Source organism: Bidens hawaiensis, unplaced genomic scaffold (assembly GCF_021521415.1).
Source record: "Bidens hawaiensis isolate Kalapana, Puna unplaced genomic scaffold, B.hawaiensis_p1.1 tig00020232_1, whole genome shotgun sequence".
Taxonomy (NCBI): Eukaryota; Viridiplantae; Streptophyta; class Magnoliopsida; order Asterales; family Asteraceae; genus Bidens; species Bidens hawaiensis.
The window spans coordinates 146,691-164,439 of NW_027493080.1; the positions used below are offsets into that span (position 1 = coordinate 146,691).

A 17,749-nucleotide genomic window follows, 5' to 3' on the forward strand; every position below is an offset into this window, starting at 1 on the left:
ATCACATTCTAATATTATTCGTTTGATCCTTTCTGGCTTACGGTTTTGGCCTTTGTGATTGGATAACTGATACTACTCGCATTTAAACACGCTTCACAAATAAGATCATTGTGCTTATAGTCCTAAACAGTCTCACTCTTGATATGAGATCTGTAGTGGCCTAGGATTCTCTACATTATTGGTTTTAATACCGATATAATTCTGTATTGATATATATGTGTGTTTAGCAACCAATTATATAATAAATTGATTTCCTATAATAAGATAATTAGAAATAATCGTCTGCAAATAATTAAAATATTATATTTTAGTCGTGTAATGATCTGTTATCCACGTTAAAATAGAAATCATGTTGATGCTAATTATGTACAATAATTCAACTAAAAAGATACTATGTTCATTATATCCTTAATTGGGTAATGTTACTTTTTAGGTTGTGTCATCGAATAAACAGCAAGAGATAGTTATAATGTTATGTTACTGTTTTATACTTAAATGGTCATCTCATTAATTTAAATGTTATGGGTTAACTAGTCACTGGCTCACTGCCCCATTAAAATAATAATTAAACTATTTAAAAAATAAAAAATAAATTTGTGATTGGCTTTATGTGTGATTTCCGAAAAACAACAACAAAGGTTAATGCCCTCGTTATGGAGGGTGGCGTCGGCCAATACTTCACCCGACACGGTGTGGAGGACGCCATCACGGCCACATGGTATGAATGGTGCCTCAGCAACACACAACCGTCTGGTTAAAGTCCCTGTAGAAATAGTTTAGCATTCTACTATTTCTACATGTGTTGTATCATTTCTGATACTTGACTCGGAAGACGAAGAATAATATCTTTTGGAAAAAAAGACAACTTTTTAAAGTAATTTTTATTTTAACGAGTCGTTAGTATAAAGGTCCTACTTTGCAACAAACCAATTACATAAAGGGTCACTAGTGTAATTAGTAAAGATAAAGGTCAATACCAGCAAAGAGATACACATATAACGGTTAATTTATAAATTACTTTGCGCGTTGCGGCGGGCGGATTAAGTGCAATAAATGCACTAAAACTATCAGCCGTTGCAGCGGGTATGCCACGGGATTGCGGGAAGTCGGCCACTATCAGTTCGATTCATTGTGATAAATGTTTTGTGGCAAAAGTTTGATTAAAAAAGTAAAGATGTAAGTTGAAAGGGAAAAACTTTTATTATCAAAGTTGAGGCACCAAAAAATAAATATATGAAACTAAAGTTGAGAAGTAAAAAAATAATTGCTTGAAAGTTTTGTGGCAAGATTATAACAAACTAAAATGTACGACTACAATAATTTGATGTATATTGAGGTTTGGCTCAAAAGTTTTTTGTAAGGATTTTGAATTGGATTTTAAATAGAAAATGAAATGAATTCTTTGAAAAATATAGAGCATAGTGTCATTTTTGTTCTTGTGGTTTGACAAATAATGCGAATTTAGTTTAAAAAGTTTATTTTTTGTATATGGACCCTCCACGTTTCATAGTTTTTGCCAATTACATCCAAATCACTAACCCCGTTAAATTTAATCGTTAAGTCAGGGCCAGACATGTCTTTTCACCATTTCTTTATTATAATACTTATTTTAGTGAATTACAGTTTTCGTCCTTGTGGTTTGTCCAAATATGCGGTTTTAGTCCAACAATTTTAAGTTTGCAATTTTTGTCATTGTAGTTTCATTTCACTTGCAATTAAACCCGAATTTATTAACCTCGTTGAGTCTGGTCGTTAACCCATTTGCGTGACTCTCACGTGACGACCGGTTTTGTTGTTTTTCTCCCCAAACAAACCTCAGTACTAATTCGCAAGTCCCTTCACGTGAGGGGTTGCGGTGTATTTGGGGAAAAAGAGAAAAAGAAGGAACAAAACTGCCCCTCACGTGAAGGCACATTGAGGGTAGAGGTGCACAAATCGGTTTTTTTAAAAAAACCGGTTCGGTTATTAACCGGACCGGTTTTTTTTTGCCCGGAAAAAAACCGGTTCGGTTAATAACCGGACCGGTTAATAACCGGTTTTTGTATGTCAAAACCCTAACCGGTCTAACCGGTTAGGACCGGTTTAGAAACCGGTTAGAACCGGTTAATAAACCGGTTTTTTTATTAACCGGTTTTTTAATAACCGGTTTTTAGGTTAACCGGTTTTTTTTTTTTATTTTTTAAATAACCATTATTTTTTCACAGTATAAACAAACCGGTAACTACAAGGCAAACCGGTAACTACAAGGCAAAACGGACTGACCGAAGCCATTCTTTGCTTTCGTTGTTAGGGTTCTTTGCTTGGAAGATTAAAAACACATAACTTTCATTTATAGTTTTTACATTAAAAATACAAACATTAAATCGTTATCGCATATTCGTAACTCAAAAATACAAACATTAAAGAATGCTTAGACACGATTACATGAACAACTTGCTGTTTCTTACTCATTATTTGCCTCCATGTTTGCTGTTTCTTTAACTAATTTTCTTCGCTACCCGATCCCGAGCTATTCCTTAGGTAATCGTCGTACGCGGCTTCTTCATCGGTCATTGGTTGAGTGTGTCCTTCATTGACCTCATCTTCATACAAGCCCGCCTCATACTCCATTTCCCCCTCGAGTGAGCGTTGATGTTGTGCCCTATCTAAAGAGTCCAAGTAATCCTTGTAGCAAATCGACATCTCTATAGCTGGTGGAGTGAGTCGAGTCCTCCTAATCGATATAACCCTGCCAGAAACAGAAAAAGCAGACTCCGAAGCTACCGTGGAAGCTTGGACCGTTAGTAAATCTTTGGCCATGGCGGCGAGGATCGGAAACTCATCCTCCTTACCTCTCCACCAAGCCAGCAAATCAACATTGAAGCGGGTAGTTCTTGAAAATATTTTCTAAATTGATGCAAGGGTTTAACGCAGCAGCACATGTCAAAACAGCGGGTAGTTCTTGAAAATATTTTCTAAATTTTTCTTTCATTTTTACACCCATATCAAAATAAGGTGCACCCCTACAATGAAGTTCACTCAACTTTGTGCACATGACAGCAATTTTTGGTAAAGCAATGGGGCTTGTTGGATAGTAAACCCCGGATAAACTAGTTGTGCAAGATTTAAAATTTTGAAGGACCTCCGTAACGATCTCAATCAATAACCAGTTTCTAGGATCGTACGGTGCACATTTACCCCTACTTGACAAAATTTGATGAAACGCAATTAATGATTCTTTTTGTTGGATGGCTTTCTCAAACATATCACAAGTCGAGTTCCATCTTGTTGGACAATCCCAATTTGGCCCCAACCATTGACAATTAGCTTCTACACAAAATTTTTTGTATCTTGAAAATGTTTTATTGTTGCTAAAAACATCTCGTAACATTCTTTTAAAATTGTTTCTTTGCGTTTCGATCACGTTTAACCCATCTTGCACGGCCAAGTTGATAATATGTGCAATGCATCGGCTATGAAAAAACGCTCCATCACAAATAGGTTTATACTTTAATTTTAAATGGCCAACCGCGGCCGTATTGTTGGACGCGTTATCAAACGAAATTGAAAAGATTTTATGTTCAATCTTGTATTGTCGAATGACTTTATCCAAGAGTTTAAAAATATTTCTACCCGTGTGCGGGTAATCAAACAATTGAAACGCAACGGTTCGTTTCATCATTTGCCACGACTCGGGGTCAACCCAATGAGCCGTCACACAAATGTATGAGTCGGGCGAACCATGAGGTACCGACCACACATCCGTTGTTAAGTTTACACCAGTTTGTAAGTTTGAAAAGTATGAAATTAGTTCGGATTTAGCGTTTTTCCATGCTTTAAGACAATCTCTTCTAAGGGTCGAACGACTTACGTGTTGGTAGCGTGGTTGAACATACTTTTGCATCATCTCCGTGAATTGAGGGTTGTCGAAGTGGTTGAAAGGAAGTGTTTGTTGAATCACAAAGTTTGAAAACTTTTGACGTACCGCTTCAAGGTCGTACATAAACACCGCTCCTTGATTCGTCATCTTCGGCTGCGAACTACTTCCCGATTCGTCCTTCAAGGCCTTGCAAAAGGGCCTTTTTACATGCGCTTTTAAAGTGGAGTTTGCATCTTTGACATAAAACTTCAAACAATGTTTGCATCGAGCTTTTTGGCTACCGTTAGACATTTCGCATAGGTCGAAATGTTGCCAAACATCTTGGTTTCGTTTCGTGGGGATGACCCGAACGACCGTTTCTCACGTGTTCGAGGCACCCATGTTAACGGATGAAGCAGCACTTTGGGAGGCCATGATAATCGACTACGAAATAAGAGCGTATGGAGTGGTAATGTGGTATAATTGAGCGTGAGATAACAAAATAATCGCGTATGAAATAAACGTTTAGAGCGTTTGGAGTTGTATAATCGAGTGTGATCTAACCAATACCCAACCTAAACTATATATAGATGTTTGTGGGGGTAAAATGGTAAAAAAAAAAAAAACGGTCAAAAAAAAAAAACGGCCATATAGCCGTTATACAACGGTCAAAAACCGGTTTTTAACCGGTTAACCGGTTATGGAGAAACCGGTTAACCGGTTTTTCCACAACGGTCAAAAACCGGTTTTTTTATAAACCGGTTAACCGGTTTTTCCATAACCGGTTATTAAAAAAAACCGGTTTTTTCATTAACCGGTTTGTTAACCGGTTTTGGATCTAAAACTTGTAACCGAAATACGAACCGGCGGTTTGTAAACCGGTCAAACCGGTTTTTAAAAAACCGGTTTTCGTAAAAACCGGTTTCCGGTTTTAACCGGCAAACCGGTTCCCCAACCGGTTTTTTTGACCATCTCTAATTGAGGGGTTTAACACCCAGACTTAACGAGATTAGGGAATTCGGGTTTAACTGCAAGTGAAATGAAACCATAGGGAATAAATTGCAAATTTGAAAATTCTTGACTAAAACTACAGATTTGGACAAACCAAAAGGACGAAAATCGCAGTTCGCTGAAATAAGTATTATAATAAAGAAATAGTGAAAAGTCATATCTACCCCTGACTTAACGATTAAATTTAACGGGGTTAGCGATTTGGATGTAATTGGCAAGAACTGTGAAACGTGAAGGGTCCACATGCAAAATATAAACTTTTTGGACTAAATTCGCATTATTTGTCAAACCACAAGGACGAAAATGGCACTTTACTCAAAAATATATAATGTGTTTGGTTAGTAAACTTTTTGTTGGAATTGGAACTCTTTTCATCCTATCCCTTCCTCCGACCTGAATCCCGTCCCGGGGGGGGGGGGGGGTTACAGTTAAAATTTTCATTGGTTTTTATTAAATTTCTTTTTAAAATTAAAAGAATTAATGAATTCCACTCAATATGGGATTTTATTGAAATTCACACCATGTATTGTTGAACCGAGCACGCCATATCACATAATTTCAATTCCAACTTTTTTTTTTGTATTATGTGAAACGAAATGATGAATACTCATCATACAAGCTTGGTTTATTTCAATTAGTCTTCCGACTAAATGATATAGGGATGATTGCTAAGGATTTAAGGCTCGAGATCCTTGAGGTTTCAGATTCAAAAACTGATTTAAAGGAGTTTTTCAACAGTAGTGAGTTTTCTCATTGATGTTGTTTATGAAATCTCAAAAGCAACATGGACAGCTGACATCCTGTATCAAAAGATATATGCTCAGATACTAGTGTAGCTACAAACAAAGCAAGATAGGTTTATTTATTTTAGAGTAAACTACGGTTTTCGTCCATGTGGTTTGTCCGAATCTCCGTTTTAGTCCAATAGTTTGAAATCCGTGATTTTCGTCTCTGTTGTTTCATTTCACTTGCAATTAAACCCGACCCCACTAAACCCGTTAAGTCTGGTCGTTAAACCCATCAGCGTGCCCCTCACACGAGGAGACATTTTTGTTCTTTTTCTCCCCAAATAAAACCAACCCTACTCCACAAACCCCTTCGCGTGAGGGGCTGAGGTGTATTTGAGAAAAAAGACAAAATTGCCCCTCACGTGAAGACACTGATGAGTTTTAACGATTATACTTAACGGGGTTATTGAGGATCATGTTTAATTGCAAGTGAAATGAAACCACATGAACAAAAATCAAAGATATAAAACTATTAAACTAAAACCGAAGATTTCAACAAAGCATGAAGACGGAAAACGCAATTTACTCGTTTATTTATTTTTATTAGTATTATATATTTGAGAGTAGTATACATGTGGATTTGGGTGGATCCATATCCATAATCCATGTATAATAATAATATCCAACGCCCACAGACAGTGAGAGGACACGGTCTACACACTCTTCTCCGGCATCGATTCGCCATTCCGTGTTTTCCGATTTCAATTCTCTTCTCAGTCTATTCTTCATTCCAATTTATTATCATTCTAATAATAATAATAATAATAATAATAATAATAATAATAATAATAATAATAATAATAATTTACTACTACTACTTTATTATTCCGATCCTATTTCCTCATTTTAGGTGTTATTAATTAACAATTGCTCTCAGTTTTCAATTCCAGTACTTCTGTACGCACAGAAATTGAAGATTCGAAGGTCGATTATTGATTGATTGATTCGAGTAGTTGCGGATCTGTTGATTGAATTATTATTATTATTATTCGAATCTAAATCGTGCTTGTCAGGTATACCTAAATAATAACCTAATTAGCTTTCTGATTATCAGTTAGTGAGAGAGAAACAAGTAGTTACTATTGTTTATGATTGATATTAAGCTTTATTATTCAATATCTGGTGAGAATTTGTGGTTTCTGTGGTGAATTAGGGATTTAGGGTTAAGGTGAACTGATTTGCTAGCATTTTGGATCTGTTGTTCTCGTGGTAGGTTGAATTATTCGAATCCGAACGTTCCGTTTCGATCAGGTGTACCTAGATAATAACGTAATTAGCCTTTTGATTATCAGTTAGTGAGAGAAATAGGGAGTTAGTAATTTGATAGCTTGAATATTCAGAATCTGGTGAGAAGTTTGGGATTTAGGGTTCCAGAAACACGATTTGCTAGCATTTTGGATCTGTTATTCTAGTGGTTGATTGAATTATTCGAATCCGAACGCTGCGTTTTGATCAGGTGTACCTAGATGCTAACCTAATTAGCCTTTTGATTCTCAGTTAGTGAAGAGAAACAAGTAGTTATTATTGTTTATGATTGATATTAAGCTTGAATCTTCAAAATCTAGTGAGAAGTTGGAGCTTTCGTTTAACAAATTGGGGATCTAGGGTTCCGCAAACACGTTTTCGGACCTAATTAGTGATTGTCAATTAGTGAGAGAAACCAGGAGTTACTGTTGTTTATGATTGATATTAAGCTTCAAGAATCTTCAAAATCTGGTGAGATATTTGGAAATTGTAGTATTTAAAGGTGAATTAGGGAGTTAGGGTTCCACTTCGTGTTTGTGAAATCATTTGTGACGGATCCATCGACAGAAAATAGGGGGTTTGGTTGTGCTGCGGGTCTGGAGTGCTTGTTGAATATAGTCAGGGCCCTACGGATGGGGTCCTGCTTATCGGAAGAAAGCAGGAGTCCGCACCCAAGCTCCCCAACGACGCCAAGTTATGGGGTTAAAAGAAGGAAAAGTAAGAAGAAGACGTCAAGGAATTCTTCGTTTAATAAGCATAGGGAAGATCATCTTCACAGGGTTCCGGGGAGAATGTTCTTGAGTGGATCTAGTGAAGTTGCTTCACTGTATACTCAACAAGGCAAAAAGGGGACCAATCAAGATGCCATGATTGTTTGGGAGGTTTGATCTTTGACTTTCTTTTGTTTACTTTTACTATATATAGATGATATTAGTTTCTTTTTGCTGTATGATCTAATGCTTTGATTCATGATGATAATGTTCATCTATTTGAAAGTGTAGTCGAGTCGTTAGAATGTTAAGTTTTAACGGTTTTAGAGTCAAAAGGGGTGTTTGGATGTGCGTTATGAACTTGATTATTTAATTTGAGTAATCAGACTAGGATAAACAGTATAATGGAAACAGTTAAAGGTAGTGTTTTGATGTGCTTTGTTGCTTAAAGGTGCAATAATTAGATAATCGGTTGTTCTTTTGAATTTTTTGACTTTTGACTAATTTCAAGTGTAGAACTATCATGTAAAAAAACAAAAAGGACATTTTTTTGGGAAAAAAAGTTAGATTCATCTTGTGAGATAGGAGTAAAAGTATCAAAGTGACTTATTGGTTATTATATGGTTCGATTTTAACTCTAGATTAATAGATAGACTGATTATCCATACAATTTTCTTTGACTATTATGACTATAAGTCACAATGATAAGTCATAAGATATTCTATTTCAGAAAACAAATCCAAATACCCTCACATAGTATTGCAGTTTATGGTTATTGTATAGGTCTTGTAGAAGTTAAGAAGCTAGCTAATTACTATTGGATCAACTCATGTCATCTTTCTCTAGAAAAAAAGGGAGAGCTTGATGTTAATCAATTACTCATAAGAAAGATGACATGAATTGATTCATTTTTTATTCACTCATTGTACAATATGGTCCATTTTAGTCGATGAAGTTATAAAAAAGTGTTACATTTTAGTCCTCTTTGTTAAGAATGATCATAATACCCTTAACCTGATGATACTTGCGGTGACCTAGGTGGAACATTTTAAGGACATTATGGTTAATATTTTAAAAGACGACCAATATGATACATTTTTCTATAACTTCAGTGACTAAAATAGACCGGATCAAAGTACAAGATGTTAATTATATATTCGTTTTCCTTTTCAGAATTTTGGGTTGAGAACAGACACGATCTTTTGTGGTGTGTTTGATGGTCACGGGCCATTTGGTCACTTGGTTGCTAAGAGAGTTCGGGACTCACTCCCCTTGAAATTAACTGCAAATTGGGATGTCAATACAAAAGGCAGTGATGATGTCCTTCGTGAGGTTACCCTTAATGAAGAAACGGGCTTTAATTCTGAGGATTCAAAGACTCTTTTAGACCTTGAAACTAATAAAAACTCTGACAAATTGCAAGCGCTAAAAGACTCGTTTTTGAAGGCTTTTAAAGTCATGGATAGAGAATTAAGGATGTATGCTAATATTGACTGTTTTTGTAGCGGTACAACAGCTGTTACATTGATCAAACAGGTAAATTTGTAATATGATTTTTATTTTCTTTTATTTTTTATTTATAAAAATTTGAATTTTTAAAAACTTATGAATTACGATTTAATGACTTGATATCATTGTTTGTTGCAGGGTCAGGATCTTATAATTGGAAATATTGGGGACTCGAGAGCTATATTGTGCACAAAGGATAAAAATAATATTCTTACTGCAGTTCAGTTGACTGTTGACCTGAAACCTAATCTTCCAGGTACCTCTTTTTTCCTTTTCTTTATTTCTATATAATATTTTCCTTTTCTTTATTTTTTAACTTTTTGAAAAATGCTTTCAGCCGAAGCAGAACGGATACGGAAATGCAGAGGTCGTGTTTTCGCGCTTCACGATGAACCAGATGTGACTCGAGTTTGGCTACCTAATAATGACTCACCGGGTCTAGCCATGGCTCGTGCTTTTGGGGACTTTTGCCTAAAAGATTTTGGTCTCATTTCTGTTCCTGATATCTTTCACCGACGTTTAACAGAAAACGACCAGTTTGTGGTTTTGGCAAGTGACGGGGTATGAATATTATTAGTACCATTCCCTGCATTTTTATGGCTATTATAGCAACACTGTTTTTTTAATGGGTTGTGTTCGGGTTGACTTGGGTAGGGGTGATGTCACTGATAGATATATATTGATTGTTTTTGGGTTCAAATATTCAACCTATCAATCCGTTTGACTCGTTTAAACAATACTAGTCTGTGCTGGTTAATGTTGATGTTTTTCATGCTAATAAATATATTGGTCATTTTCAGTTCAAAGATTTAACATTTTTGTATTATTACAAATGATTATCTATTTAATATCTTCATGTAGTATTTACTTGTAATTGTTGACAGATTTGGGACGTGCTAACAAACCAAGAAGTTGTGGACATCGTGGCGTCTGCCGAGTCACGGTCATGTGTGGCTCGAACCGTGGTCGAGTCAGCGGTGCGTGCATGGAGGTACAAATACCCGACTTCTAAAGTCGACGACTGTGCAGTCGTGTGCCTTTTTCTTAACCCACACCAAAACAACATCTCAACCGCTTCCGCCACTGCTTCTATTGACCCGGTTTTGAAACCGGGAGCTGATGATGATTTGGCGGATGATGATGTGGACGACGCGGATGCTGAAACAGGAGAAGCTGGTGATGGAATAGACTGGTCCGCCCTTGAAGGCGTGTCTCGGGTCAACACATTATTGACTTTGCCTCGGTTTGCGCCCGAGGAGCTCGAGAAACAAACGTTGGAACAGAAGAAGACGAAGTGAGGTCAGGTTTTGGTTGCGATTTTCGTGTTGTTTTTTTAATTCAGTTTTATGTTATTTATTTGTTTGAAAGAAAAAGGAAAGACAAAGAAAGAAAACAAAGCCTCAACTATATCAGAGTGTTGGGGCAAAATGGTAAAGTTAGTGAAAGTCAACTCTCTTTTGAGTATAATTTGTCAAAGGTTCTGTTATATGTTAAAAGGAATAATATGTAATGTGAGAGTTTTTATTTATTTGATATTCTGATTTACATTGTAAGAATATTTTGAGGGTATGATAAATGCATAGTTCGATATTGAGCAGCCGGTGTGTACGCGTTTGTTCCATGAGTTGATGTTGATTTTTCGACTCGATTGTGATTTTCAAACCCATATTGTCATATTAAGTAGCCGATATGGCTTTGCTACAGGCGACTGATGGTTGTTTTCGAGTGGCTACACTTATGATTGTTGCTGAATGTTGACAACTAGGTCAAGGGCGAAGGTTGCTTAGGGCACGGGGTGGCCCCGACCCTCCTGTATTTTTGCATAGCAGTGTAAAGTTATCCGTTTTCGTCCGAAATTTTTTGTACGTAGTGTAAATTTAGCAGTTTTCGGCTGAAAATTTTTATACGTAGCGTAAAATTTAGCTGTTTTCGGCTGAAAATTTTCATACGTAGTATAAATTTAGCCGTTTTCAGCCGAAACTTTTTTATATGTAGTGTAAATTTAGCCGTTTTGGGCCGAAACTTTTTATTGGTAGTGTAAATTTTAGCCCTTTTCGGTTGAAAATTTTTATACGTAGTGTAATTTTAGCCGTTTTCGGACGAAATTTTGAGCCCGGCCCTCTTCGTTTGTGAACTTTTGTATTCATTTTGGGTTCGGCCTCCCGGTGTCTTAGTCCAAGCTTCGCCACTGAACTACTGAACTAGGTTTTGGTTAGCTCATTTTTCGGCCCTTGATGTGCATACCGAGTATATGCACGCATGTAGCCTTTGTGCGTAGGATCATGCTAGATTATCTAACAACAATATACAACATACAATAACCAACATGAGTATAAATGTATAATTATATATAAAATCAATCAACTAATTAGCCCTAAAATTACCTTTAGTTTGAGACAAAATCAGAGGAAACAAAGACTTATAAGACCAAAGAGGGGTGAACGGTGGCTGGAGTGAGGCGGAGGCTGGCAGATATGGGCGGAGGCTGGCCGGAAAAACTGAGAGAGGCGTGAGTTAGGGATAAGCAGTGGGGTTGAGATGTGTGTGGAGGGTGTTACGTCTGATGAGTTGGGTTGGGAATTGGGATATGTTAAAACCCATGGGCCAAAAGTCAAAACTAAAACTAATATAAAGTAAATTTTTAAAAAACGAAATACATAAAAAAACGGGAAAGAGCAAGGCTCGAACTCGGGTCATTCGTGTGGTATTGGAAGGGGGTTTCCACTAGACTAGAATGGTAATATTGATATGGGGTCCAAGTGTTAATTTATATGGGGTCCTTCAAAAATTTTCTATATCGCTTCTAAATAAATTTTAAAAAACATTGGTGTCCCGGGACCCCGACGGCTACTATGTAGGTCCGCCCCTGGCTAGATGCACACCACTGACATGTTATGCGGTCTATATGAGCCTTTTTAACATATCATACACAGTGTATAGTTTTGCTGAATGTGTTAAAAGTTAATACAATAATTTGATTGATGTGAAGTGTATCGCGTTAAAAGTTATACGACCTATAGAACCTTATACAAACAATAATTTGATTGATGATAGTTCTTCTGGATGTGTTAAAAGTTAATGCAATAATTTGACTGATGTGATGTCTATCGCGTTAAAAGTTATACGACCTGTAGAACCTTATACGAACAATAATTTGATTGATGTGAATTGTATCATGTTAAAATTATACGACTTGTAGAACCTTATACGATCTGTTTTAGAGGTTGTGAAACCTTATACAATGTGAAGTGTATTGCGTTAAAAGTTATACGAACAATAATTTGATTGATTAGAAGAGTATCATGTTAAAAGCTATACGACCTGTAACCATTATAACCATATTCCCGTGAAGTGTATTGTGTTAAAAGTTATACAAACACTACGGCCTGTATAACTATATACAAGTATATGCATAAAAACTAATCGTTAAAAATTAACCATTCTAAAGATAAAAACATCATATAATTCTATGTGGAAACAATTTTTTTATAAAAGTTACAATATTAACATAACAGTTATTTGTTATATAACATACCATAGTTCAAAATTTGTACAATGAGTAGGTACACCCTTATTAGTTTATTAAAATTTCATGACTCCAATTACATAAACCAAAATAAACACAACACTTGCAAAACACAACAAAATAAACACAATAACAACATTACAAAACCACCATTCGCCTAGTAATCTTCCGGAGCAAGCGGCTGATGGTGCGTGTGAACCGTCACCTCGGGCTGTATAATCCCGAACTCATATATCAAACCCGCAATCGCTGCCCCAATAAACGGTCCCAACCAGTACACCCAATGGTTGTTCCACCGCCACCCGACCAACGCAGGCCCAAACGCCCTTGCGGGATTCATTGACGCCCCGTCAAATGGCCCACCAACCAGAATGTTAGCACCCACTATAAAGGCTATTGCCAATGGTGTGACATCTGCCCTGATCCGACCCGACCCAGGTACCCGTTTCTCTGACCCGATCTCTCTTTTATTATTTAATATTTATACTTATATTTTACTTTTAATAATAATATATATTTTCCTTCCCGCCTCTTTCTCTCTTTTCCTTTCCGCCGTCCCGTCCCTCTCCTTCTCTCTTTCCGCCTTGTTTCCCTCTTTCTTCTCTTTGCTTGTCCTTTGTTCCTTCCCGCCTAAGGTTGTCTGCAGCTCCACGCGCCAGACTCCTTACATGGAAGCCTGCGTGAAGACATCTTGTTCCTGCGATGCGTGAAGAGAACTCTTCTCGCAGCGCGCTAAGAATGCATGTTCTTCCCGCGATGCGCTAAGAATGTATGTTCTTCCCGCGATGCGCTTAGAATTCTAGTTCACACAGCACGCTAAGGATGTGATTCTTCCCGCAGTGCGCTAAGGATTGTTGTGCCAGCCTTCGCGCTCGCGCACTCAGCCTTCTCGCGCTTAACCCTTGTATCTTCTGTTTTATCCAGCCTGTATGCTTTTGTGTTGCCTTTTCTTCTGAGCTGTTGACCTAACCTATCTAATGTCTGAATAGTTACTTTCGGCGCAGCATGCGTACCAACCCCCATTGGTTGGTAGAAAAAGTGACTGACATTATCTTTTGAGATCTGCTTTTGCCATGCTTGACCCGTACCTTTATCTGACCCGCCCATGCCTGTTACTGTTTTCCTGACAGCTTTATCTTGCCCCCTGCAGCTGCCATATCTTTTGATATCTTTTGCTTTTGGAATCTTTTGCTTTTTGAGATCTTTTCCCCTTTTCCTAGGGATTGTGTTCCCTAGGGTTTCTCTATAAATAATAACATTATTTTTCCTAACACTACACACACAAAACACTTAATCTCTCCTGTTCTCTTGCTCCTTGCTCTCTCTGCCGTCTTCCTCTCTGCCTCCGTCTTCCTCCTTGTTCTTCCTACTTTTCCGGTAATATATATTATAATTTACTTATTAATTATGCTAACTTATAATCAAGACTTAAAACAAATCATTAAAACAATAATCTTATTTATAGGTTAACTTGTGCTTGTTTAAAGTTGGTTCTTGCTTTATCTTACACCGCATCGTTTATCAAGTGAGTTATCTCGTATCTAATCCCTTTTTGCTTTTAAAGTTTTGGGATGTTCATGTGTTCATACAACTTAGAGTCTTAAACTTGTTTATGAACTTTAGTCGCGCAGTATCCCATGTGTTGAGGACGTAGACTTGGCTGTTTATTTGTATGTGTGGATCATTAACCGTATGGACGGTCTATTCCGCAGTTTTCATGGTACCATTAGATGAACACGGGAGAACTATCGTTTATGATTTTCTCTTTTGTTACACTTGCACAGTTAGTCTTGTTTGTGAGCTCAATTGTGAGCACTGGCAGTCTTGTCTCTTAGAGTTGGTCCCGATCAGATTACACCCTTGTTGAAAACCAGACATACACATGTTGCGCGCAGATTTATTGTTATCTATGTATTGTATTAAACTTGATTTCTCACCAACACGCAAGTGTTTGACGTTTATTTTAACACATGTTCAGGTTTGCAGTAGCTGTTTTGGAGCTTGTGGACACGTAGGACGTTTTTACTTTTGGACCTAGAATTAAAATGTATCAGGACAAGTTAATGATGTTTGAATGTTATAATTTATAATATATTGATTTATGTTTGATTTATGTTCTTTATTTTCCCCGCATGCGCGTGCGCGATAAAATGTGTATTAATAAATATTGACACCAATAGTGTCACGAGTAATGAAACAATATGTGGCGCCCCGATGTATAATCCGCCTTTGGTCGGGGTGTTACAGATTGGTATCAGAGCCAGGTTGACTTTAGGATAGGTGGTTAGACGTAACGGCCTAGAATACCTAAGAGTCCCTTCTCGCGCATGAGAGAAATCTCATGTTTGCGCGCTTATTGTTAATTACTCGTTATTTATGAATATGCTCGCACTTGCGCAGTATATGGTTTTATGTTTTATTCCGCGATATTTCGATTTTTGTGAATTTCGATTTTTATTGATTTTTCTTACATATTCGTTTGTTGGGTTTGAAAATCCGAAAAGTCATGGTGATACATGAATAGTTGATTTTCAATTTCCATTTACGATTATGTTCTGAGGTTGGAGACTTGAAAAGTCATGGTGATACATGAATTGTCAACCTCCAATACTCATTTTCTTGTATGTTTTATATTGAAGATTGAAAAGTCATGGTGATACATGAATCGTCAATCTCCAATACTCGTTTGCTCGTATATTTTAAATTGGGAATTCGGAAAGTCATGGTGATACATGAATTGTCGATTCTTGATTCGAATTTGTTACCTTTATTAAGTCTGCATTTAGGGTCATTTATTTTACTTTAACTTTTGATAGTATCTAACCCTGCGAAACCAAGCTTTATGAGATTATACTTTGCGCTAAGACATTAACCAAAAATTAAAACTTTTATAGAATGCCTCCGCTATCTCGCCGATTTCAGAGAAGAGAAGCCTCGCGCATGCGTAGACAGCAACGTTCCCAGGAAATGGCCGCCGCAATAGCCCAAGCTTTGAGCCAAAACAATACCAACACCTCGAGTTATAACATTAAGTCCTTTAATGCGGGTAACCCTCCGAAGTTCACAGGTCTTGAAGGAGCCACCGTGATGCTCCAATGGCTTGAGAAGATTGAAAACACTTTCCTCCATACCCAATGCCCCTCAGAAAGACGAACCCTATATGCTTCCAGTGTCCTGGAATCCAGAGCGCTTACATGGTGGAATGGAGTAGCTCATGCGCGTGGCGCAGAGGCTGCTTCTAGCATGACATGGGAGGAATTCAAGGAAATTCTTACGCGAGAATTCTGCCCTCCCAACGAAGTTAAGCGCCTGGAGGAGGAATTTTGGAATCTTAAGCAGTACAGTGGTGAAGCGCGAGAGTACGCGACGCGCTTCCACGAACTAAGTTTGCTTGTCCCTCACCTTGTTACCCCTTCACGCCGAGCCATAGAGAAATTCCTTGGGGGTCTCCCCATGGAAATTCAAGATTCTGTATGGGCCAGAAACCCAGTTACCCTCTCTGACGCCATCGAGTTGGCCGCTGTGCTCAGCGACAACCATGTCAGAGCAGGAACCCTGTTCCTGCGGGGATCTGAGAAGACCAAACCCACCAAAACTGCCCCTGAACCCGCAGAAACCAAACCTGAACCCTCAAACCATAACCAGAAACGTAGGCGCAGACAAGCTTACGCGCTCACCAACCCGCCCATAGTCCAGCAACCCGCTTACCAGCCTCTAGCATACGCCCCTCAACCTCTGTCAGCCTACCCAACACCTCCTATAGGCCACAACTATGCCATAACCAATCCCGCACTCCCTGCCCCGCCTCCTAAGAAACCTTACACAGGAAACCATCCCTTTTGCCCAACCTGTAGATTTCACCACCCAACCCAGACCCCGTGTCGACTTTGTACCCGATGTGGCCGCACTGGTCACCTTGTAGAAAACTGTAGAGTCCCTCTCGCCAACCCAATTGCGCCAACACCACCAGTCTACCCGCAAAACCCTCAACCAACCTACCAAAACCCACGGCCCAGGTCGTGCTATAACTGCGGTGATCCCAGTCATTTCCGGAACGCGTGCCCGAGACTACAAGTTCAGATTACACAAGCGAATCCGGTAAACCAGATTTCAAACCAAGTGACGCGTGGACGAGCTTTTAACATAACCGCGCACCAAGCGCAAGCGAATAATGACGTAGTTAATGGTACATTTTTACTTCACGGATTTTATGCTTCTGTACTTTTTGATACTGGCGCCGATCGAAGTTTTATCTCTCGCGCCTTCGAGCAGAAGCTTGCGCGACCGCGCAGCGATTTAAAAGAGGATTTTTCAGTTGAATTGGCTAACGGTGAAACTATATTAATTAACTCTGTGATTAAAGATTGCACGCTTAACCTTAACGAAAACGATTTTCTGATTGACCTCATCCCTATGCCTCTTGGAAGCTTTGATGTTATTATTGGTATGGACTGGCTTTCGAATAATCGCGCCGAAGTTATTTGCGCCAAGAAATTGATTCGCATACCTCGAGAAAATGGTGATCTTCATATTTACGGCGAAAAACCCTCCCGTGGTCTTAAACTTATGTCTTGCGCCGAAGCCCAAAGACTCATGCGGAAGAAGTGTATTGCATTTCTAGCCCATGTGGTTAAACCCGATGAAGGAAAGAAGCTTCGCGATATCCCTGTTGTGCGTGATTTTCCTGAAGTTTTTCCTGATGATCTTCCTGGTATCCCTCCCGCTCGTGAAGTCGAGTTCCGTATTGATCTTGTCCCTGGTGCTTCCCCCGTGGCTAAATCTCCTTACCGTCTTGCACCCGTTGAGATGCAAGAATTGGCCAGCCAACTTCAAGAGTTGACTGCTAAAGGATTCATCCGCCCTAGCTCTTCGCCCTGGGGTGCTCCGGTGTTGTTCGTTAAAAAGAAAGATGGATCGTTTCGCATGTGTATAGATTACCGCGAGTTGAACAAACTCACCATTAAAAACCGGTATCCCTTACCGCGTATTGACGACCTCTTTGATCAACTCCAAGGTGCCTCTTGTTTCTCGAAGATTGATCTCCGCTCTGGTTATCATCAGTTGCGTATCCGCGATGAAGATGTTCCGAAGACTGCTTTTCGAACTCGTTATGGCCATTTTG

The 17,749-nt window shown here is 38.4% G+C and overlaps 1 protein-coding gene across 1 annotated transcript; it reads left to right on the forward strand.

Moving 5' to 3' along the window:
• Window positions 1-7,433: 7,433 nt before the first annotated feature.
• LOC143560199 (putative protein phosphatase 2C 33) lies at window positions 7,434-10,791 on the forward strand. The gene is made up of 5 exons (XM_077048553.1): window positions 7,434-7,763; window positions 8,766-9,128; window positions 9,240-9,357; window positions 9,439-9,662; window positions 9,986-10,791. Exons 1-5 carry the CDS (start codon window positions 7,515-7,517, stop codon window positions 10,397-10,399), a joined length of 1,368 nt encoding a protein of 455 aa, XP_076904668.1. The 5' UTR covers window positions 7,434-7,514; the 3' UTR covers window positions 10,400-10,791.
• Window positions 10,792-17,749: the final 6,958 nt, after the last annotated feature.

Coding starts and splice junctions, on each gene's coding strand:
- LOC143560199 (XM_077048553.1), top strand. CDS start 7,515: ATGGGGTCCTGCTTATCGGAAGAAAGCAGGAGTCCGCACCCAAGCTCC. Junction 9,129..9,239: donor CTGTTACATTGATCAAACAG/GTAAATTTGTAA, acceptor TGTTTGTTGCAG/GGTCAGGATCTTATAATTGG. Junction 9,358..9,438: donor CCTGAAACCTAATCTTCCAG/GTACCTCTTTTT, acceptor AAATGCTTTCAG/CCGAAGCAGAACGGATACGG.